General features: G+C 47.9%; 1 protein-coding gene across 1 annotated transcript in view; it reads right to left on the minus strand.

Moving 5' to 3' along the window:
• Nucleotides 1-19679, minus strand: part of akap6 (A kinase (PRKA) anchor protein 6) — an 87737-nt gene that overhangs the window by 53212 nt on the left and 14846 nt on the right. Inside the window, 4 exon segments of the mRNA XM_061675407.1 lie at nucleotides 1156-1310; nucleotides 1630-1726; nucleotides 9146-9271; nucleotides 18788-19027. Of these exon segments, the coding sequence (XP_061531391.1) occupies nucleotides 1156-1310; nucleotides 1630-1726; nucleotides 9146-9271; nucleotides 18788-19027 (618 nt within the window).

Raw genomic sequence — 19679 nt, forward strand, 5'->3', positions numbered from 1 at the left:
CGATGACACTCGTGAAAGGTGAGACAAACGGAAGGTTCCTCGCGTTCATGGAATGGAAGAACGTCCGTCTTAATGTGGGAATATTCCTTATGTTTCAAACAATTCATCAGGTTTTGAAAAGGTTCCCCGTGTTCCTCGAACGTTCTTCGCAGAACCTCGGTCAGGTTCTTCTCGCCTTTGCGCGTCGACGACACTTTGCCGACGAGAGCCACGAAAGCGGCACAAAGGAATTCATCAGGGTTCCGTCTGGGAACACGGAGCGCTTGTCGTCTCGTCCTTCGCGCGCGTGCAATGCGACAGCCGAATCCCACTAAGCCGTCGAATATGACGCCGCTCTCGCACTCGTACGAAACACCTCTGGCGCGCGCACGCAACCTTTCCCCGCATCTTCAATGTGCAACAAAACACTACAGATGTCACTTGACAATCCTCACACACGCACAACAAATCCTTCAAATGCGGCGACACGCTGCAGACATCTCCTAAGGTCGCGTGCGGCAGGTGTGTGCGTGCGCGCGCCCTAATCCCCGCGCCGGCGCTCTGGTCCGAGCGTTCTATTTGGCGGGACGGGCGCATCTCCTCCCGGCCGCCTAATCCCGCAACCCCGACTGTGATATTTGCTGACATTTACGTGAATCGAGGAAGACCAGGACGAAGAAATGCAAGATGCGCCAAAGTCCACAAAAAGATTTCAAGCGGGGGGGGGGGGGGGGGGGGGGGTCGCTCGAAGCATGAGCGGAAACACTTTTCCTGCGTTGATCGTTGCTCTTTCTAAAAGTTTGCAGTTACAGCGCCACCTGTGCGTGCGTGCGTGCGTGTCAGTGAATCGCTGAAAGTGATGATGAAGATGATGCTGGCCTTGAATTATTGATACAAGTCGCTATTTCATCTTCAGTAATGAATATCTTATAAATATTGGAGGGGCCTTTAACATTTCATCCATTTATTGCAATGGGACCTTTACTTTGCCACTTGTCAAGGTCACATTCAATTCAACACACACACACACACACACGCACGCACACTCATTAGGCGTGCACCTCATTAAGCGAAGATAATGAAGAGGAAGCAAAGGAACGTTCCGGAAAGGCCAGGCGGAGGCGCAAGGAGCAGGAAGCGGCGGACGGGAAGTGAAGAAAACAAGTCTTTTCCCACCTGGAGGCGGTCGGGCAGCCGCGATTGGCCGGCGCGCGGGAGGAGGCGTGTCCGGACCAGGCGCAGGGCGCGGAGCATCCACGCGTGTTGGCGGCGGATCTGAAGCTGAAGCTGCTCCCATTGGCCGGAGACCATCTCCAGGATGTCGCGCAGACCTGAACGCAAAAAACCCGGACCGATCAAAACTTCTCTTTACGCGCGACGTTCCGCGCTAGTAGCCCGTTAGCTCGTATCGATCACGAAGCGGAGCGGAAGGCGTCGGCGGGAGAGGCGACGTGACGACGTCGCTCCGTAGCTTGATAACAAATGACCGAAGTTAGCGTCGGCATCGGCTTTAGCGTCGGCGGTTTCTGTTTGGCGTTCAATTTCCCAATCCGGCTCGCGATCCGTTCGGACGCGTGTTCCTCTTTGAAGGTCACCGTGTTCATCGAAATATGAATAATCAATGTGACGCGAGTGCGTGCGTGCGTGTACCTGATTGGTGGGCGGGTATGATGGCGAGAAGCGCCGTGCCGTCCTCCATGATGCTCTCTTTCAGAGCGCCGCGACTGTCCACGTTGAGTTTGAACGTCTGAAACACACACGCACGCACGCACGCACGCACGCACACACACACGCACACTTTATAACATCTCGTATGAGAGGGAAAACTTTCGTTTGTGGGGACGTCAAGTAGAAAAATAAACCAAACCAAACGGACGCCAGTGAGCTGACGAACGGAACGTTCGAGCTTTTTTCAACACGAACACGCCGTCGCCCTGAATCCTATCCTGCGTGTGCGTGTGGTCATAAGTATACGACGCAAACATCATCCACATTTGGAAGACTTCATGGAAATAGAGTCATTCAAATCTAAAGTCGAAATTGTCTTGCTTGCTGTTTTGCCAGACTATAAATTACAAACGAAGAATTGCTTACTGAGTTTTTATATCAATTCAATGTTAGTTACACTTGTGACGAATCGATGCCCCTTTTGCGGGCGTCGACACGCCGTTTCCGGAAACGGCGTGTCATCCTGGAGAACCCTTTTCTGGATTTTACTGGTCGCCCAGACACGAGCCCCTGAAAGTCGGAGAGAAAGAAATTCTTTAAAAAAAGACAAATCAGCCCCCAACAGCAGTTTGACCGATTGACATGAAATCGGGAGAACATTTCCATCCTGACAAAAAACGCAAACAATTCTCAAGGAGCCATCAACAAAATTCGACAGGAAGTCGGCCATTTTGCTTTGAAAGGACACTCGGTTCATTTGATAGCTAACCTCGTCTTCATTGGGATCATTCGGATCATATCAAGCGCAGTCGCGACCGCTCGACAAGCATCACAAACGAGACGCGCCCCGACACGCGCGACAAAGATGGCCGCCGATAAACATCGAGCGCAGCTAGCGGGCGATCTGAGCCGCGTATTCGCGGCGCGCAGATTAGCCGGCGCGCTTTGAGAGACCGATCCTATTTCAGCGGCGGATTCGCAGAGAATCGATAACTGCGCGACAGCGACCCATCGATCACATGATGACAAGACGCGCGACGGAAAAACTGACTTCTTTTATTTCTGTGCGTGTGTCTGTTGTGTTGTGGCGTGAAGAAAGGCACATTTCACTAAAAAAATTAAAATAAAAATTAGAAATGTGCAGCTCATGTCATCATATTGCCAGCCCACAGGCGGCGCTATGCGACCAGTCACTTTAGTTCCCCACAGGAATATTTAGACACCATCAGTTCTTCGGCCCAAAAGACATTTTATCAATTACATTTCTTGCATTATTTTGGTGGTTCTTTTTTTCTCTAAAACTGGTTAATTCATAGTTCTACATCCTTTTTTATTTGTTTCTTTGTTTGTTTATCCATTAAATAATTGATTAATTATATATAATAATAAAAAAAAAAATCAAATCATTAAATAGTTAGTAAAATAAAATATACACATTTAAATTTGTTTGATGCATTTTGTTAAAAATGGATTAATTAATTATATTTGAATTAAATATGAATAATAAAATAGAATGTTAGTAAGAAGTATGTAAAAATACATACACACACAGATGTATATACATATATATATATATATATATATGCACATTACATACATTTTCTTTATGTATTTTATCAAGTAATACGTCAAATACTTACAATTCATTAATTATTATCATAGTGCCGTAGTCTCAAGTAGACTTGACAATTGTAATGGTCTTCTGACTGGACTCCCTAAAAAGAGGGTTTAACAGCTGCAGCGCATTCAGAATGCTCATGTTGCACATTGAGTTTCCTTGTGTATGAAATGCGCTATATAAATAAATTTGCATTGCTTTGCTGAGTCGGTAAATAAAAAATGACATGTACATTTGTTTTGTGTATTTTATTAAGTAATAAGTTAATGGTTATAAATAAATTAATTACAAATCATAACATTTAAAATACTTAACTATACTTAAATTAGCATAAAAAATAATGTACATATTTAGTCTTGGAATACTTATTATACAGTAAACTATTAAAACACACATGAATAGTAAACATAAACATAAAAATAGTATGGCGGAGGATTTTCGGCATCTGGTGGCCTAAAAGAAAAAAAAGGGTTTCAAGTTCCTAAAGCTGATTATCCTAACCACACTGAAACGAGCCGCTTCAAAGCGCGCCGCATCAGATTACCTGTTAGCATTAGCATATTAGCCCAAAGCAGCGCGCCGCCACCTGCTACGCTTTAGCCTTTAGCATTAGCATATTAGCCGGGGTGTGTGGCGCTGATAGACGCGTGACATTGAGGCTTGACTTTGAAACACACGCACGCACACACACACACACATGCGCGTGTGTGGGTTGATGAGCTGATCCAATCAAAATGTTTGTTCTAAAGATGATCTCATTTTGTCCGAGACGACGACAGCAAGCGCGCAGAAGCGATCGACGCGTTTCTTTTGGTTTTGGAATGCGCACACTTCATCAAATAAGTGCATGCGCGCGCGAGCACACACACAAACTGAGAAATATTTGTTTGATGTTGTTTGAATCCTGTTCTTTTCGATTGTAAGAGCCCAGCGCAGTGTCCCAGTGGTTAGCGCATCCGCCTCGCAGGCCAGAGCACAGGTGTCAAAGTCAAGGCCCGGGAGCCAGATCCGGCCCGCCGCATCATTTTCTGTGGCCCGCGGAAGCAAATCATGTGTATCAACTTCCACAATTCTTGCTCAAATCTGTTTCACAATTTCAAATGGTCAAACGTACCAAATGAAAACATTGCATGCATTTGTGTTACCAAACCCCTTTTTACAGTAACTGAAGACATTTTTATTCCTTCATTCAAAACTAATTATCCATCAATTTGTTGTTGATATGTAATAATGCGATTAAACATTGATGGTTTCGCCATCTTAACGGTCCTCTTGAGGCAAACCGTGAGCGCATTGCGGCGCGTGACAAAGACGTCTCGAACTCTGCTTGGTCTAGAGGTTGTGGGTTTGAAGCTTCCCGGCTGGTGAAAGTGCCGTGTGAGTCGAAATGCCGCTTTGTACCGTAAGCGGCTCCTCTGTCATTGGAACAAATATGAAACATTCGTTTGGTTTGGGGTCACTCACCCCAAAAGGGGGAAATACGGTCGCAGGACCGAATATGACCCAATAGAGAGCGAGAATATTTGGATAGAGCCAGGTCGGGTCGACCTCGCGTGGCGACACGCGACTTGCCGAGTCACCGAACCGGCTCGACGAAAGAAGCGCCTCGTCGAAAGCTCCGTTCGCGTGCCGCCCGCGGACGCCGCTACACGAACAAAGCCGATAACCGGCACAACGCAAACTCAGAAAACCATCGAGGAGGACTTCAATCGCGCCCCAGTCAGATGCAAACGTGATGGTTTTCTTACATTGGAACGGAGGGGAAACATGAAAAACTAGTTTGGTTTGGGCTTTGCTTCTTGACCCAAAATATGTCGTTGAACCTGCACCAGCGAGTTAAGGTCACGTCGACCCGTTGTGTAACGATCCGAAAACGCGGCAACTCAGTCAGCTTCCTTTTGAGGGAAGAAAATGTCCTCATTGTTTGGAAACGCTCACACGCTCCCTGCATTGGGAGCGGCTTCCCGGAAACCCCGCCGCCCGCGGGCCGGCGACCGGTCCGTCGCTCGTCCGCGTTCGTCCTGACGTCGGCCAGCGACCGGTCCGGGGTGCGGGCCGCCGGCGGCCCCGTGGTCGACGTCGCGTCTGCCGGTTGAGACTACGACGCTGGACGGAAATATCCGTGCATGAGAAAAATCGTTACGCCGGTTGCCACGACGACAACACGCAAGTGAAGGCTGGTTCCAATTAGCGGTCTTAACGACTGTTTTTCTTGTTGTTCCTAATAATTTGATTCACGGTCTGGCTCAACCATCAGCGCCGATCAATATTCACAAGCATTGAACGCACAAACAGCTCTCAGTGTGCGCGTGTGCGTGTGTGTGTGTGTGAGAGAGAGAGAGAGAGAACTGCAAGCATCTGACATGCAAACTATAAAGTCATGTTGTTTGTTTTAGTTGTGCGTTTTGTTTTGACTTGTTGCCCGCTTGTCAACGTCAGGGCGCATAAGTAGAGACAAACAAATCACGAATTTGTGATGTTTGTGCTGCACAACATGAAGATGATATCAGTGTGTTTGTGTGTGTGTGTCACACACAATGACAGAAGTAAATACCAAAGAAAACAAATACTTAAAGTTGACAACTGTGCATCAATCAGCAAACACAATTAAGCACGCCAGCACACACTAATAGCTACAAAGCACGAGTGTGACTATCAGACGTGTGCACACACACACACGCGGCGCTTAGCACACACGCTATCGACGGCATAGCACTACAAAGTGCTATTAGCCTATTAGCTATGCCGTTTCATCTTTGTTTATATTCATTTGACAACACGCGCGCCAATTAGCGCACGAGCATTCTAATTGAAGCTAACCGGCGCTAACGGTAGCGCTGCTGGCACGCACAACAAACACACACGCACACACAGGCAAAATAAATATCCAGTGTGTGTGTGCGTGTATTTTTATATACATGAATGTGTGATGTGTGTATTATATATATATATATATATATTATATATATGCAAAAAGTATTCAGACCCCCTTCAATTTTTCACTCTTTTTTATATTGCAGCCATTGGCTAAAAGAATTATTTTTTTCCACATTAACGTACACACAGCACCCCATACTGACAGAAAAGAACAGAATTGTTGACATTTTTGCAGATGTATTAAAAAAGAAAAACTGAAATGAAAAAAAAAAAAACAGCCATGAATATTCTTCAGACCCGTTCGAGCTCATACAGCCACGAGTCTTTTTGGGAAGGATGCAACAGGTTTTTCCACACCCGGATTTAGGGATCCTCTGCCGTTCCTCCTCGCAGATCCTCTCCAGTTCTGTCAGGTTGGATGGTGAACGTTGGTGCGCATCCATTTTCAGGTCTTTCCGGAGATGCTCAATTGGGTTGAAGTCCGGGCTCTGGCTGGGCCATACAAGAACAGTCACGGAGTTGTTCTGAAGCCACTCCTTGGTTATTTTATCTGTGTGCTGAGGGTCATTGTCTTGTTGGAAGGTGAACCTTCGGCCCAGTCTGAGGTCCTGAGCACTGTGGAGAAGGTTTTCGTCCAGGATATCCCTATACTTGGCCGCATTCATCTCTCCTTCGATTGCAACCGGTCGTCCTGTCCCTGCGGCTGAAAAACAACCCACGGCGTGATGTTGCCACCGCCGTGCTTCACTGTTGGGACTGGATTGGACAGGTGATGAGCAGTGCCTGGTTTTCTCCACACGTGCCGCTTCGAATTAAGGCCAACAATTTCGATCTTGGTCTCATCAGACCAGACAATCTTATTTCTCGCATCTTGGAGTCCTTCAGGTGTTTCTTAGCCAACTCCATGCGGAGTTGGCTAAAGGAGCTTCCCTGAATTGCTCAGTCATTCACAAGCAAAGATGGGGCGAGGGTCACCTCTTTGTGAACAAGTGCGTGAGAAAATAGTCCAACAGTTTAAGGACAATGTTCCTCAACGTACAATTGCAAGGAATTGAAGGATTTCATCCTCTACGGTCCATAATTTCATCCTCTACGGTCCATAATGTCATCAAAAGGTGCCGAGAATTTGGACAAATCACTGCATGTAAGCGGCGAGGCCCAAAACCGACATTGAATGCCCGTGACCTTCGATCCCTCAGGCGGCGCTGCGTCCAAAACCGACATCAGTGTGTAAAGGATATCACCGCATGGGCTCAGGAACACTTCAGAAAACCAATGTCAGTAAATGCAGTTCGGCGCTCCATCCGGAAGTGCAACTTGAAACTCTACGATGCAAAGCAAAAGCCATATATCAACAACACCCAGAAACGCCGCCGGCTTCTCCGGGCCCGAGCTCATCTCAGATGGACCGACGCAAAGTGGGAAAGTGTTCTGTGGTCGACGAGTCCACATTTCAAGTTGTTATTGGAAATTGTGGACGTGGTGTCCTCCGGGCCAAAGAGGAAAAGAACCGTCCGGACTGTTATGGACGCAGAGTTCAAAAGCCAGCATCTGTGATGGTATGGGGCTGTGTTAGTGCCAATGGCATGGGGTAACTTAAGTTCATCTGTGAAGGCACCGTTCATGCTGAAAGGTACATACAGGTTTTGGAGAAACATATGCTGCCATCCAAGCGACGTCTTTTTCATGGACGCCCCTGCTTATTTCAGCAAGACGATGCCAAACCACATTAAATACAACAACGGAGACCCCGGACTGTTGAACGGCTGAAGCTGTACGTCGAGCGAGAATGGGAAAGAATTCCACCTACAAAGCTTCAACAATTTGTGTCGTGTATATATATATATATATATATATATATATATGTGTGTGTGATTATACTATTGTGTGCGTGTATTTCTGTATGTGTGTGTGTTTGTGAGTGTGTGTATTTTTACATATGTGAATGTGTGTGCATGTATATATGAATATAATGTGCGTGTGTTTCGGTGCGTGCGTGCGATGTTGCGCAGGGACGATATAGATGCTCATTAGGAAGTCTGTCCAGCGACATGCAAATATATGCAAATAGAACTCAGTGTGCTTGTGGTTAAAACACAGGCCTGCTTGTATACGTTTGATATAAACAATGCAAATACCATCTCTTTTTGTGCGCGTGCGTTTGCAATCTCGCGTGTTGATGTCTCGTCTCACTGCGCCTTCAGTGCGCGTGCGCACGTGTGTGCGCATCTCCATATGTTTGTGGCTGATTGTTGTGAGATTTTTTTCTTCCAAATGAGAACAGAGTGAAATCAAGAGAGACCGCGTGTGCGTGCGTGCGCGCGCGCGCGTGCAGCGTGTACGGTGTATAAAGAGGCGGATCAAACGTGCGATTAAAAAGCCACAGAAGGACGACGAAAGCGACACGGAAGCAAATTGGAGGCGAAAGAGAATTGAGAATTCAAATGAGGTAAAAGATGAGAAGATACAAAAGATGAGAGCAGGGAAAAAGAGGAGTGGAAAAGATGAAAAAGGGATGAAATGGTGAAAAAGATGAGAAGAAAGATAGGAAGTTGAAAAAGCGTCAGATTACAAGATGAGAAAAAAGATGAGAAGGCGAGTGATGAAAATGAGTCGATGAGAACAAAGACGGGACGGTGAAAAAAGATCAAAGGTGAAAAACGTAGGAAGGTGTGAACAAAAGAAGAGATGGAAATTGAGTCGATGAGAAGACGGAAAAAGGGATGTGGAAGATGAGAAAACAAAAGAGCCAATGTTTCGAACATGAGCAAAATTGGAAAAGAGGATTCAAAACATGAAAAGACAATCAAAATATGAGAAAATAAGAAGAGAAGACAAAGATGAGAAAATTTCATGAAGACAAAAATAACAGAAAAAGACCATAAGACAGAAAATGTGAAAAGGAGGAGGAAAAAGCGTGTGCGCTCATATGGGTGTGCGCAAGAGCGTGTGCGTGTGTCCGCATGTGTGTGCGTGCGTGCGTGCGCGTGCGCGTGCGCTGACCAGGTGCGTGTCCAGGAAGTCGTGGAGCGCGTCCAAGCGGGCGGTCGGCGGCGGCGTCCAGGCCCGCGTGCTCTCCAGCGCCCCCTGCATCCAGCCGATGAATCCGTCCAGCTGCCGCACGAACTCCTGCGGGCGGCGACAACGCGAGCGTCACCACACGTCACGTCGCGTCACGACGCGCCACGCCACCACGTCACGACGGCGGCACCTTGCGTCGCGTACATTTGAAAAACATATTTTTATTTTTTTTTCTTTTACTGGCTTTCTTTCCGATATTTGTTCTTACTTAGTTTACATCTGTATATTATTGCATATTTAACAATGTTGTTTATTTCATGAATAATGTATGTTTTGGTCATGATTTTGTTTTTTGCACGCATGTTTTTAATGATACGTCCACGCGTTGTTGCGTTTGTCTTTTTGCTTCGAGCGCATGGACTTTGCACCGCATTTGCACGTTTTCAAATACAAAATGTATTTGAAAACGTGTACATTTAGCGAAATTCTTGTTCTGCTCCAAATGTGATTCTTGAGACGACAAAGCAAAAGAAAGAAAAAATCTGTTCACGGCAAAATGTAATTCAAATGTTTTCAATTTGAAGGGTCGAAAAAGGGAAAAGATGCAGCGCAGACGATAAGACAAGGAAAAAAAAGAAGAAAAGGAGAAGAGTTGATGGAGACCTACTGCCACCTGCTGGCTGACAGGAGCATGACGCCCAAAACGAGAAGAACGTTCTCATCGCATCAATCAGATACAGACTACATACAGGTCCTAGTCCAAGTACTGATTCAATTGCTTCCCTTAAGTAAAAGTATTAAAAGGGCAGGCTGTGAAATGTACTTGAGTTCAAGAGTAAAAAGGATTTTTTACTGTCAAATTTCATCCAATGCCCATTTGGATCTGAGCTCCTGCTAACAACTGAAACCCGAACACCACACTTACCTGCGCGCGCAATAGACGCAGCATCTTTCTGAGCAACTGCAAATTTCGAGTCGATTTTGACAAAGTAAGTTCAGCAGTCGAAAGTACAACTATATCTTTTCAAACGGAGAGACTATCGTCAAAACGATATCAGAAAAATCAAGACTTAGTAAAGTACGGATACCTGGAAAAAATGTAAGTCCAGTACGTGAGTATTTTTACTTGGTGACTGAGAACTCAAACCAGTTGCGCCGACTCGTGGAGCGTCGCGGAACGTTCCGGAAAACTTCGACTTTACCAAAAAGTGGATTTGTGTGTGCGTGTGTTTCTACTTTGTCAGCGTGTGTTTGCGGGCGCGCACGTGTGTCAGGATGTTAATGAGGGGCGTGACCCTTTGGAAGAAGGGGAAAAAAGATCAATAATGTCGGAGGAGAAATGTCGAGGACAAATATTGATAAGTGAGGGGAGGATGAAAATGGAGATGAGGAAGAAGATTGAAGGAAGAGTGAAGAACGTTTTCAATGAGACGCTGGAAATCAAATCTGAACGAATACCGTTATCATTCAAAATAGATCGAATATTGCAAGAATACTTTTACGACTTCATATGAAGTCGTCGTCACATTAAGGGCCTGCGTGAAGAAAGGCAGATGTTTTCCAATTTCATCGATCATGTGCCAAACATCAGATGATCTTCCACTTTCAAGTCGTGATGCAAATGAGATCATTCAACGGTGAATGAGAATTGGTTATCAAATTGTCATCTTCAATATTTATTGAGAGTTTATTCTCACAGAATGTAAACTTTATTGTCCTCCTTTTGTTCTTGTTGTAAGATGACCATTTGGACTTCATTCTCTTTTGTCATCCATATAACGCGATTACGTTTCGTGAGTGTATGTTAACATCGCCACTTTTGTCCCTTGTCCAATTCTGGACTTTTACCACTGCAATATTCCCAATGGATTTTTCATCAAATGATGCGAATTTTTGACATTCGGCCAACGAATGAACAGCATTTTTCCATTTCGGGGGGCTCAGCGTGCCCGAAAACTCGCCGATCTCGGCGCAAGCGCGAATCCTGGCGAACGTTTCGACATTTGACGGCTCCTCAACACAAGACCCCAAAATCACTCCGGAGCGCCCCCTTCAAAGTCACAATAAGCATTTGTTTTCAATCGATGTCACCGACGGACGCGACACACCGAAACGTCTCAAGGAACGGGAAGTCGCCCATTCGGGGTAAATGACCTCAGTCGCGCCCACGCAAAGTTCTCAAAAACAGGAGGAGTGCTTCGTTGCTTCGCTGTTTCGCTGCTTCGCTGTTTCGTTGCTTCGCTGCTTCGTTGCTTCGTTGTTTCGCTGCTTCGCTGTTTCGTTGCTTCGCTGTTTCGTTGCTTCGTTGCTTCGCTGCTTCGTTGCTTCGTTGCTTCGCTGCTTCGTTGCTTCGCTGCTTCGCTGTTTCGTTGCTTCGCTGTTTCGTTGCTTCGTTGCTTCGCTGCTTCGTTGCTTCGTTGCTTCGCTGCTTCGTTGCTTCGTTGTTTCGTTGCTTCGCTGCTTCGTTGCTTCGCTGCTTCGCTGTTTCGTTGCTTCGTTGTTTCGTTGCTTCGTTGCTTCGTTGCTTCGTTGCTTCGCTGTTTCGCTGTTTCGTTGCTTCGCTGTTTCGTTGCTTCGTTGCTTCGCTGCTTCGTTGCTTCGTTGCTTCGCTGCTTCGTTGCTTCGCTGCTTCGCTGTTTCGTTGCTTCGCTGTTTCGTTGCTTCGTTGCTTCGCTGCTTCGTTGCTTCGTTGCTTCGCTGCTTCGTTGCTTCGTTGCTTCGTTGCTTCGCTGTTTCGCTGCTTCGCTGTTTCGTTGCTTCGCTGCTTCGTTGTTTCGCTGCTTCGCTGTTTCGTTGCTTCGCTGTTTCGTTGCTTCGTTGCTTCGCTGTTTCGCTGCTTCGTTGCTTCGTTGCTTCGTTGCTTCGCTGCTTCGTTGCTTCGCTGCTTCGTTGCTTCGTTGCTTCGTTGTTTCGCTGCTTCGCTGTTTCGTTGCTTCGTTGCTTCGTTGCTTCGTTGCTTCGCTGCTTCGTTGCTTCGTTGCTTCGCTGCTTCGTTGCTTCGTTGCTTCGCTGTTTCGCTGCTTCGCTGTTTCGTTGCTTCGTTGCTTCGTTGCTTCGTTGCTTCGCTGCTTCGCTGCTTCGTTGCTTCGTTGCTTCGTTGCTTCGCTGTTTCGCTGCTTCGCTGTTTCGTTGCTTCGTTGCTTCGTTGCTGCGTTGCTTCGCTGCTTCGTTGCTTCGTTGCTTCGCTGCTTCGTTGCTTCGTTGCTTCGTTGCTTCGCTGCTTCGCTGCTTCGTTGCTTCGCTGTTTCGCTGCTTCGCTGCTTCGTTGCTTCGTTGCTTCGCTGCTTCGTTGCTTCGTTGCTTCGTTGCTTCGTTGCTTCGCTGTTTCGCTGCTTCGTTGTTTCGTTGCTTCGTTGTTTCGTTGCTTCGTTGCTTCGCTGCTTCGTTGCTTCGTTGCTTCGCTGCTTCGCTGCTTCGTTGCTTCGTTGTTTCGTTGCTTCGTTGCTTCGTTGCTTCGCTGTTTCGCTGCTTTGTTGCTTCGCTGTTTCGCTGCTTCGCTGTTTCGTTGCTTCGTTGTTTCGTTGCTTCATTGCTTCGTTGCTTCGCTGCTTCGTTGCTTCGTTGTTTCGTTGCTTCGCTGCTTCGTTGCTTCGCTGCTTCGCTGTTTCGTTGCTTCGTTGCTTCGCTGCTTCGTTGCTTCGCTGCTTCGTTGCTTCGTTGCTTCGTTGCTTCGCTGTTTCGCTGCTTCGCTGTTTCGTTGCTTCGCTGCTTCGTTGTTTCGCTGCTTCGCTGTTTCGTTGCTTCGCTGTTTCGTTGCTTCGTTGCTTCGCTGTTTCGCTGCTTCGTTGCTTCGTTGCTTCGCTGCTTCGCTGCTTCGTTGCTTCGCTGCTTCGTTGCTTCGTTGCTTCGTTGTTTCGCTGCTTCGCTGTTTCGTTGCTTCGTTGCTTCGTTGCTTCGTTGCTTCGCTGCTTCGTTGCTTCGTTGCTTCGCTGCTTCGTTGCTTCGTTGCTTCGCTGTTTCGCTGCTTCGCTGTTTCGTTGCTTCGTTGCTTCGTTGCTTCGTTGCTTCGCTGCTTCGCTGCTTCGTTGCTTCGTTGCTTCGTTGCTTCGCTGTTTCGCTGCTTCGCTGTTTCGTTGCTTCGTTGCTTCGTTGCTGCGTTGCTTCGCTGCTTCGTTGCTTCGTTGCTTCGCTGCTTCGTTGCTTCGTTGCTTCGTTGCTTCGCTGCTTCGTTGCTTCGTTGCTTCGCTGTTTCGCTGCTTCGCTGCTTCGTTGCTTCGTTGCTTCGCTGCTTCGTTGCTTCGTTGCTTCGTTGCTTCGTTGCTTCGCTGTTTCGCTGCTTCGTTGTTTCGTTGCTTCGTTGTTTCGTTGCTTCGTTGCTTCGCTGCTTCGTTGCTTCGTTGCTTCGCTGCTTCGCTGCTTCGTTGCTTCGTTGTTTCGTTGCTTCGTTGCTTCGTTGCTTCGCTGTTTCGCTGCTTTGTTGCTTCGCTGTTTCGCTGCTTCGCTGTTTCGTTGCTTCGTTGTTTCGTTGCTTCATTGCTTCGTTGCTTCGCTGCTTCGTTGCTTCGTTGTTTCGTTGCTTCGCTGCTTCGTTGCTTCGCTGCTTCGCTGTTTCGTTGCTTCGTTGTTTCGTTGCTTCGTTGCTTCGTTGCTTCGTTGCTTCGCTGTTTCGCTGTTTCGTTGCTTCGTTGTTTCGTTGCTTCGTTGCTTCGTTGCTTCGTTGCTTCGCTGTTTCGTTGCTTCGTTGCTTCGCTGCTTCGTTGCTTCGTTGCGTGGCACTGCAGCGAACGAGAACGAGAAAGAGGAGCTCGCCTGCACTTCCTCAATTAGGCTGCTCATCTATCGCCGTGATTACATGCTGCTAATTAAGCAGCTAATCAGCTCATTTGCCGGGAGCGCAGAGGACGGCCGGCGTGAGTGCCAGCGTGCGCGCGCGCGTGCGTGTAGCCGGACGGCTTCGGTCCGCAGCAGCGACGAAATCCAAACGCGATCGGCTGCGTTCTTCATTCGAGCCCGGCGGCCTGCGACATGTCTTGCATTCACGGACGTGCGCGCGTCGGACTTTGTTCGTTTTGCGTTCAATTATCTCATTCAGTCATTTATTTGATGGATCGGAAATGACAGATCGATCGTGATTTTGGTTTCGTTCAAATATGATAAATAAATCAAACCGTTTCAATGAAAAACTTTCAAATGAAAATTATTTGTGTTCCATAAAGTAACGCAAATTATTTGAGTGAATAAACTAAAATAATTGATTCATTGGCAATAAAATCGTACAAATAATACAATCACAAAATGAGCATGACGCGCAAATGAGTCGGCCTATCTGTCCGCTTGAAAAATCATCGTCAAACATTTGGACGAGATCATCCTCCTCATTGAAGTCAAGCGGGATGATTTCAACGTCACGTTCATCATCCGAACTTCTGCCTTTTTCGGTGCGCGACAGCGGCAATTAGCGTGCTAGCTGGCTAGCACGGCTAAAGCCTGTCCGCCGGCGTCCACTTTGCCATATGAATGAACTCGATTGATCGGAAGTTCCGCTCGTCATCAGAATGAATACCGATGACGATGACGATCTCCGGGCGAAGGTCAAACATGTTTTCTCATCGAGCATCATTTTCAGGGACGAACACGTTCGCCCGATTCCAACAATCGGCGTGGCCGTCACAGTTGTTTGCGCGCCGAGCGTGTATAAAAAGTCGCCGTGTTCGGTCGAGCTCATTGAGCCGGTTATTTAACCCGAGAGATTTACCCCAACGTTCTCATAAGAAACAATAATCGTTTCTAAAAAGATGAGACGGGAAGGTGACTATTGATCAACGCGATCGCGACGGAAGGTTCCGACCGCGGAGAAGTGAAAGTGCAAAGATCGCACACGGGAAATGAAGGAGGAGGAGTTGGAAACTGACAAACAGTCGGAAAAAAAGCGGTCGAAGAGAAAGCTAAAAACGAGCGAGGGAGCCGAGCGCGCTCTCGTTAAAGACGCGGCGAATTCGCCCATACTCAAAAGGACAGATGTGACTGATCAGTACACGGCCTCGTCAATAATCCCGCCGCCAATCAAAGGCGACCTTTGCAGGTGAGATGATAAGATGACGGATTAGCCGAGAACACACGCGGCGGCCGCTAGCGGCGCCCCCGATCCGTCACCGGCGAGTCTGAAACTCAAAAAGTCAGCGTTTCTCCTTCGAGCGCTCACACAAGCCGGCAGCCATTTGGTTACGTTTGGCTCCAAAGAAGACGACAACGCTTCAGTGGATACCAAAAGTCTACACACCCCTGTTTGAATGCCAGCTTTTTTAACGTGAAAAATAAGACCAAGATAAATCTTTTCTAAACTTCCTCCACCATTAACGTGATCTATGATCTGGACAACTCCATTTTTAAAATATGAAATCTTTACAAAGTGCTAAAAAGCCGAGGAGAACAGCTCAACTTTATTATTAATCATTATTATTAATCCGTTTATTTGAAAGGGGACAATGCAATTTCATAAAACACATGAAATACACATGGTTAAAAAAGCCAGAATTAGCCAGAAGGCTAGTTTTCATCTGTAGTCCCCTGGCCATGATGTAAAAAAGCAGTAAACTACATCTACAAGACAATATCATATAAAACAGGATACATAAAGACTTACTATTAAGAGAGAATAAAACCACAAATCATTTGATCATAACCAAAAAAAAAAAAATTTTTAAATAAAATTAAAAACAATAAAAACATCATAACATAGTCGTCTTTTAGTGTTGGCAGCTATAGGTGTTAACTAACCACATTTTCCGTTTTTTTTGTGTGAAGGCCTCGTATGTTGTAAGCAGTTTCACCTCCTTCCACTCACCGGCGCTCCTCACTGACCAGGCTGACTTACTGAAAGTGCTCCTGCGCAGAGGAACGAGACAGTCACCTCCGGCAGAGCCTCGAGTGACACGCTCAGAGCCGATTCTTTGGCCGATGAACTCAGCCAGAGGAGCTGGAGCCAAATCATGCAGTACTTTTTTTTTAACGTTATTTGGGCTTAACGCATTCGGTGCCATCGACGAATGAACTCATCAAGTAGAATCAATACGTACCCTACAGGTTGACGGGTTTTCTCGTCACATACCTTTTTTCACGACATTGGCCGGAGAAGAGTCTGACGTAAATACGCTGTAATTTTCAAGATGTCTTTCCTTTGCTTTTTAACTAAAACCGCCAGCGGAAGGCAGCGATGCACCATTTTCCTTTTGACGAGCAGCCCACTCAGCCTGGATCGGATGCACACGGAGAGGGGTCGGACTCTCTTCCGCTCTGGAGATGCCCACGGTGAGAGGCGCCGAGCGGGTGCGGGTGTACGTATTGCCCCCCGGCTCGGCGCCCGTACGTTGGGGTTGACCCCGGTGGACGAGAGGGTGGCCTCCCTCCGCCTTCGGGCGGGGGGACGGGTCCTGACTGTTGTTTGTGCCTATGCGCCAAACAGCACTTCAGAGTACCCACCCTCTTTGGAGTCCTTGGAGGGGGTGCTGGAGAGCGCTCCTGCTGGGGACTCCATTGTTCTGCAGGGGGACTTCAATGATCACGTGGGCAATGACAGTGAGACCTGGAAGGGCGTGAGCGGGAGGAACGGCCACCTGGTGTTGAGTCGGCTCCGACGGTGGCGGGCCCAAACGTATTGTGAGGGTCTGCTGGGAACGTCTGGCGGGATCCCCCGTCAGAAGGAGTTTCAACTCCCACCTCCGACAGAACTTTGTTCCGCGCCTCCATCGCTGAGGCGGCCGACCGGAGCTGTGGCCGTAAGGCGGTCGGTGCCTGTCATGGTGGCAATCCCCGAACCCGTTGGTGGACACCAGCGGTCAGGGATTCCGTCGAGCTGAAGAAGGAGTCCTATCGGGCCTTTTTGGCCTGTGGGACTCCCGAGGCAGCCGATGGCTACCGGCCGGCCAAGCGGAATGCAGCGTCGGTGGTCGCTGAAGCAAAGACTCGGATACGGGAGGAGTTCGGCGAGGCCATGGAGAAAGACTTCCGGAGGGCTTCGAGGAAATTCTGGTCCACCAACCGGCGTCTCAGGAGGGGGAAGCAGTGCACCGCCAACACTGCGTATAGTGGGGACGGGGCGCCGCTGACCTCGACTCGGGACGTCGTGAGCCGGTGGGGAGAATACTTCGAAGACCTCCGCAATACCACCGACACGCCTTCCCACGTGGAAGCGGAGTCTGGGGTCTCTGAGGCGGGCTCTCCTATCTCTGGGGTCGAGGTCACCGAGGTGGTTCAAAAGCTCCTCGGGGTGGATGAGATTCGCCCGGAGTTTCTAAAGGCTCTGGATGTTGTGGGGCCGTCCCGGTTGACACGCCTCTGCAACATCGCGTGGACATCGGTGACAGTGCCTCTGGATTGGCAGACTGAGGTGGTGGTCCCCTGGGACCTAGGTTCAAGAGGTGGTCCCCCTGGGGACCTAGGTTCAAGAACCCGACCGGACCATCCGCCCACATCCCCCGGACTCACGGCCGCGGTGTCCTTGAGCGAGACACCGATACCCCGGAATGCTCCCCGGGCGCTTCGGCTGCCCCCTGCTCCGGTGTGTTCCGCTCACATGCGTATGTGTTCACTGTGACGGGTCAAATGCAGAGAACACATTTTGTGTGCATGTTCATGACAATAAAAGTGATTCTTCTCTTCTTCTTCACACAAAAAGCTAATTCTTTCCATATTCGGTGAGACGCCACCCAAAGAAAAAAAGAAAAACTTACCTAGGTTTCATTGCACATGCTGTAACTAAATAACGGAAAAAGGTAGGATCGAGCTTTTTTCCCCCTGCTGAAAGAAGAGAGTCCGCCCTTGAATTTGGGATATCTGGGACGTACATAATCAGAGAAGTCAAATCCCGACCCCGCCCGTGTGGAGTTTGCGTGTTCTCCCCGTGCCCGCGTGGGTTTTCTCCGGGCACTCCGCTTTCCTCCCACATCCCCAAAACATGCGTGCGAGGTTGATTGGAGACTCTAAATTGCCCGTAGGTGTGAATGTGAGTGCGGATGGTTGTTTGTTGAAATGCGCCCTGCGATTGGCCGGCGGCCGGTTCAGGGCGTACCGATGACAGCTGGGAGAGGCTCCAGCACGCCCGTGACCCTTGTGAGGATATGTGGCTCGATCAATGATCATAGAACTCAATAGCCTGTAGGCCTAAAATATGGCTGGCACTCAGCGGTTGTCTTGTCTAAAAATGGCTGCCACCGAATGACCTCATCGGAGGCCCTCTCAATGTCGGCGGCTGTGTTGACTCCATTTAACGTGATTTGGAATGTGATTTGTTCGGAACACAGTTATGGGAGGGTGTGCACACTTATGCAACCACACTTGTTTCATTTTACTCCATCTCGCCCACAATTTTTTTTTCAAGTATGTAGATCACGATAATGATGGAAAAAGTTTTGAAATGATTTCAACAGGGGTGTGTCGACTTTTTATACCACTGTATATAAACGCACACAGATTCGAGTTTGCGCCGCCGCAAAGGAATGTGGGTATTGTTATGCAATTGGATAACAATAAAGACAATTTACTATTTTACATATTTGATAGGTTAAAGGATTTTATGTCGATTAACTATAAATTATGAAATTTGAAAATATGTTTGATCATAAAAGTATTTTTTTATGTATTCTACGCACGAGCCTAAAAGTTTTCCCGCCACGACTGAGTGTTTACCGCCATCTTGTTCCACACGTCAGGGTCTTCGTCCTGGCCAATGTCGTCCAGAAGCCGCCGGACCGGAGACGCGCTTCCACGTCCGTCCACCGGGGGCGCCGCAGGCCCGAGGAGGCGACCCTCTTCTTCAGACGGAAGCTCGTTCAGCTGGCCGGATTCGATGCTTTCGTCCAATGAGGGAGCTATGTCGCTGGAGGAGGCGGGGCTAACGCGGCCCAGGAGGTTTCGCCTGATTGGACCCTGGAGGATAAGGGGAGGAGTTCGGGGTCAGTTTTGTCACATTTGTGGAAGCACAGACAGTACAATGACTTCGCTTGCCCAAACGTACGAGATTTTCTCAAAATTTTAGATACGAGCGGGTTTCTAATTTGTTGCCGCTCGAGTTCAGAGTGAGGGTGAGGGTTAGGTTTTGGGGGGGAATCAAAATGTAAAAATCTTGATAAAGTAGGGATATACCACCAATAAGCGTTTTCTATGAAAAATGGGGGTGGTTCAACAGGCTAAAGTCTAAAAATCATGAAATATTTTGTATTTTGTGAAATAAATGCGGCCCGAGGCAGCATAAAATAAGTAGAACATTTTTCTTCGATTCGTTATGATTCGAATGCAAAAATTCTGATTCGGCGTTTGCTTCGTTTTTTTGGGCGGACTCAAATGCCAGTTCGAGTCAACACCCATTCGCGCATTCGTGTTGTCAAATGAAAACCGCGTTAGAGTAGAAAGCAAGCGCGAACGTACCGGCAGTATCGGAAACGATTAGACAGTTTCAATAAGTGCGACTGGCGTGACATGCACGCCATAATAAAAAAGGGTGGTGTGTTTTTGGGGGGCCGGAACATTTGAAAGGCTTTACAAAAAAGTTGAGGTGCCACCGTCAAACAAAAACAAAATA

Source organism: Phycodurus eques, chromosome 4, assembly GCF_024500275.1.
Source record: "Phycodurus eques isolate BA_2022a chromosome 4, UOR_Pequ_1.1, whole genome shotgun sequence".
NCBI classification, from domain to species: domain Eukaryota; kingdom Metazoa; phylum Chordata; class Actinopteri; order Syngnathiformes; family Syngnathidae; genus Phycodurus; species Phycodurus eques.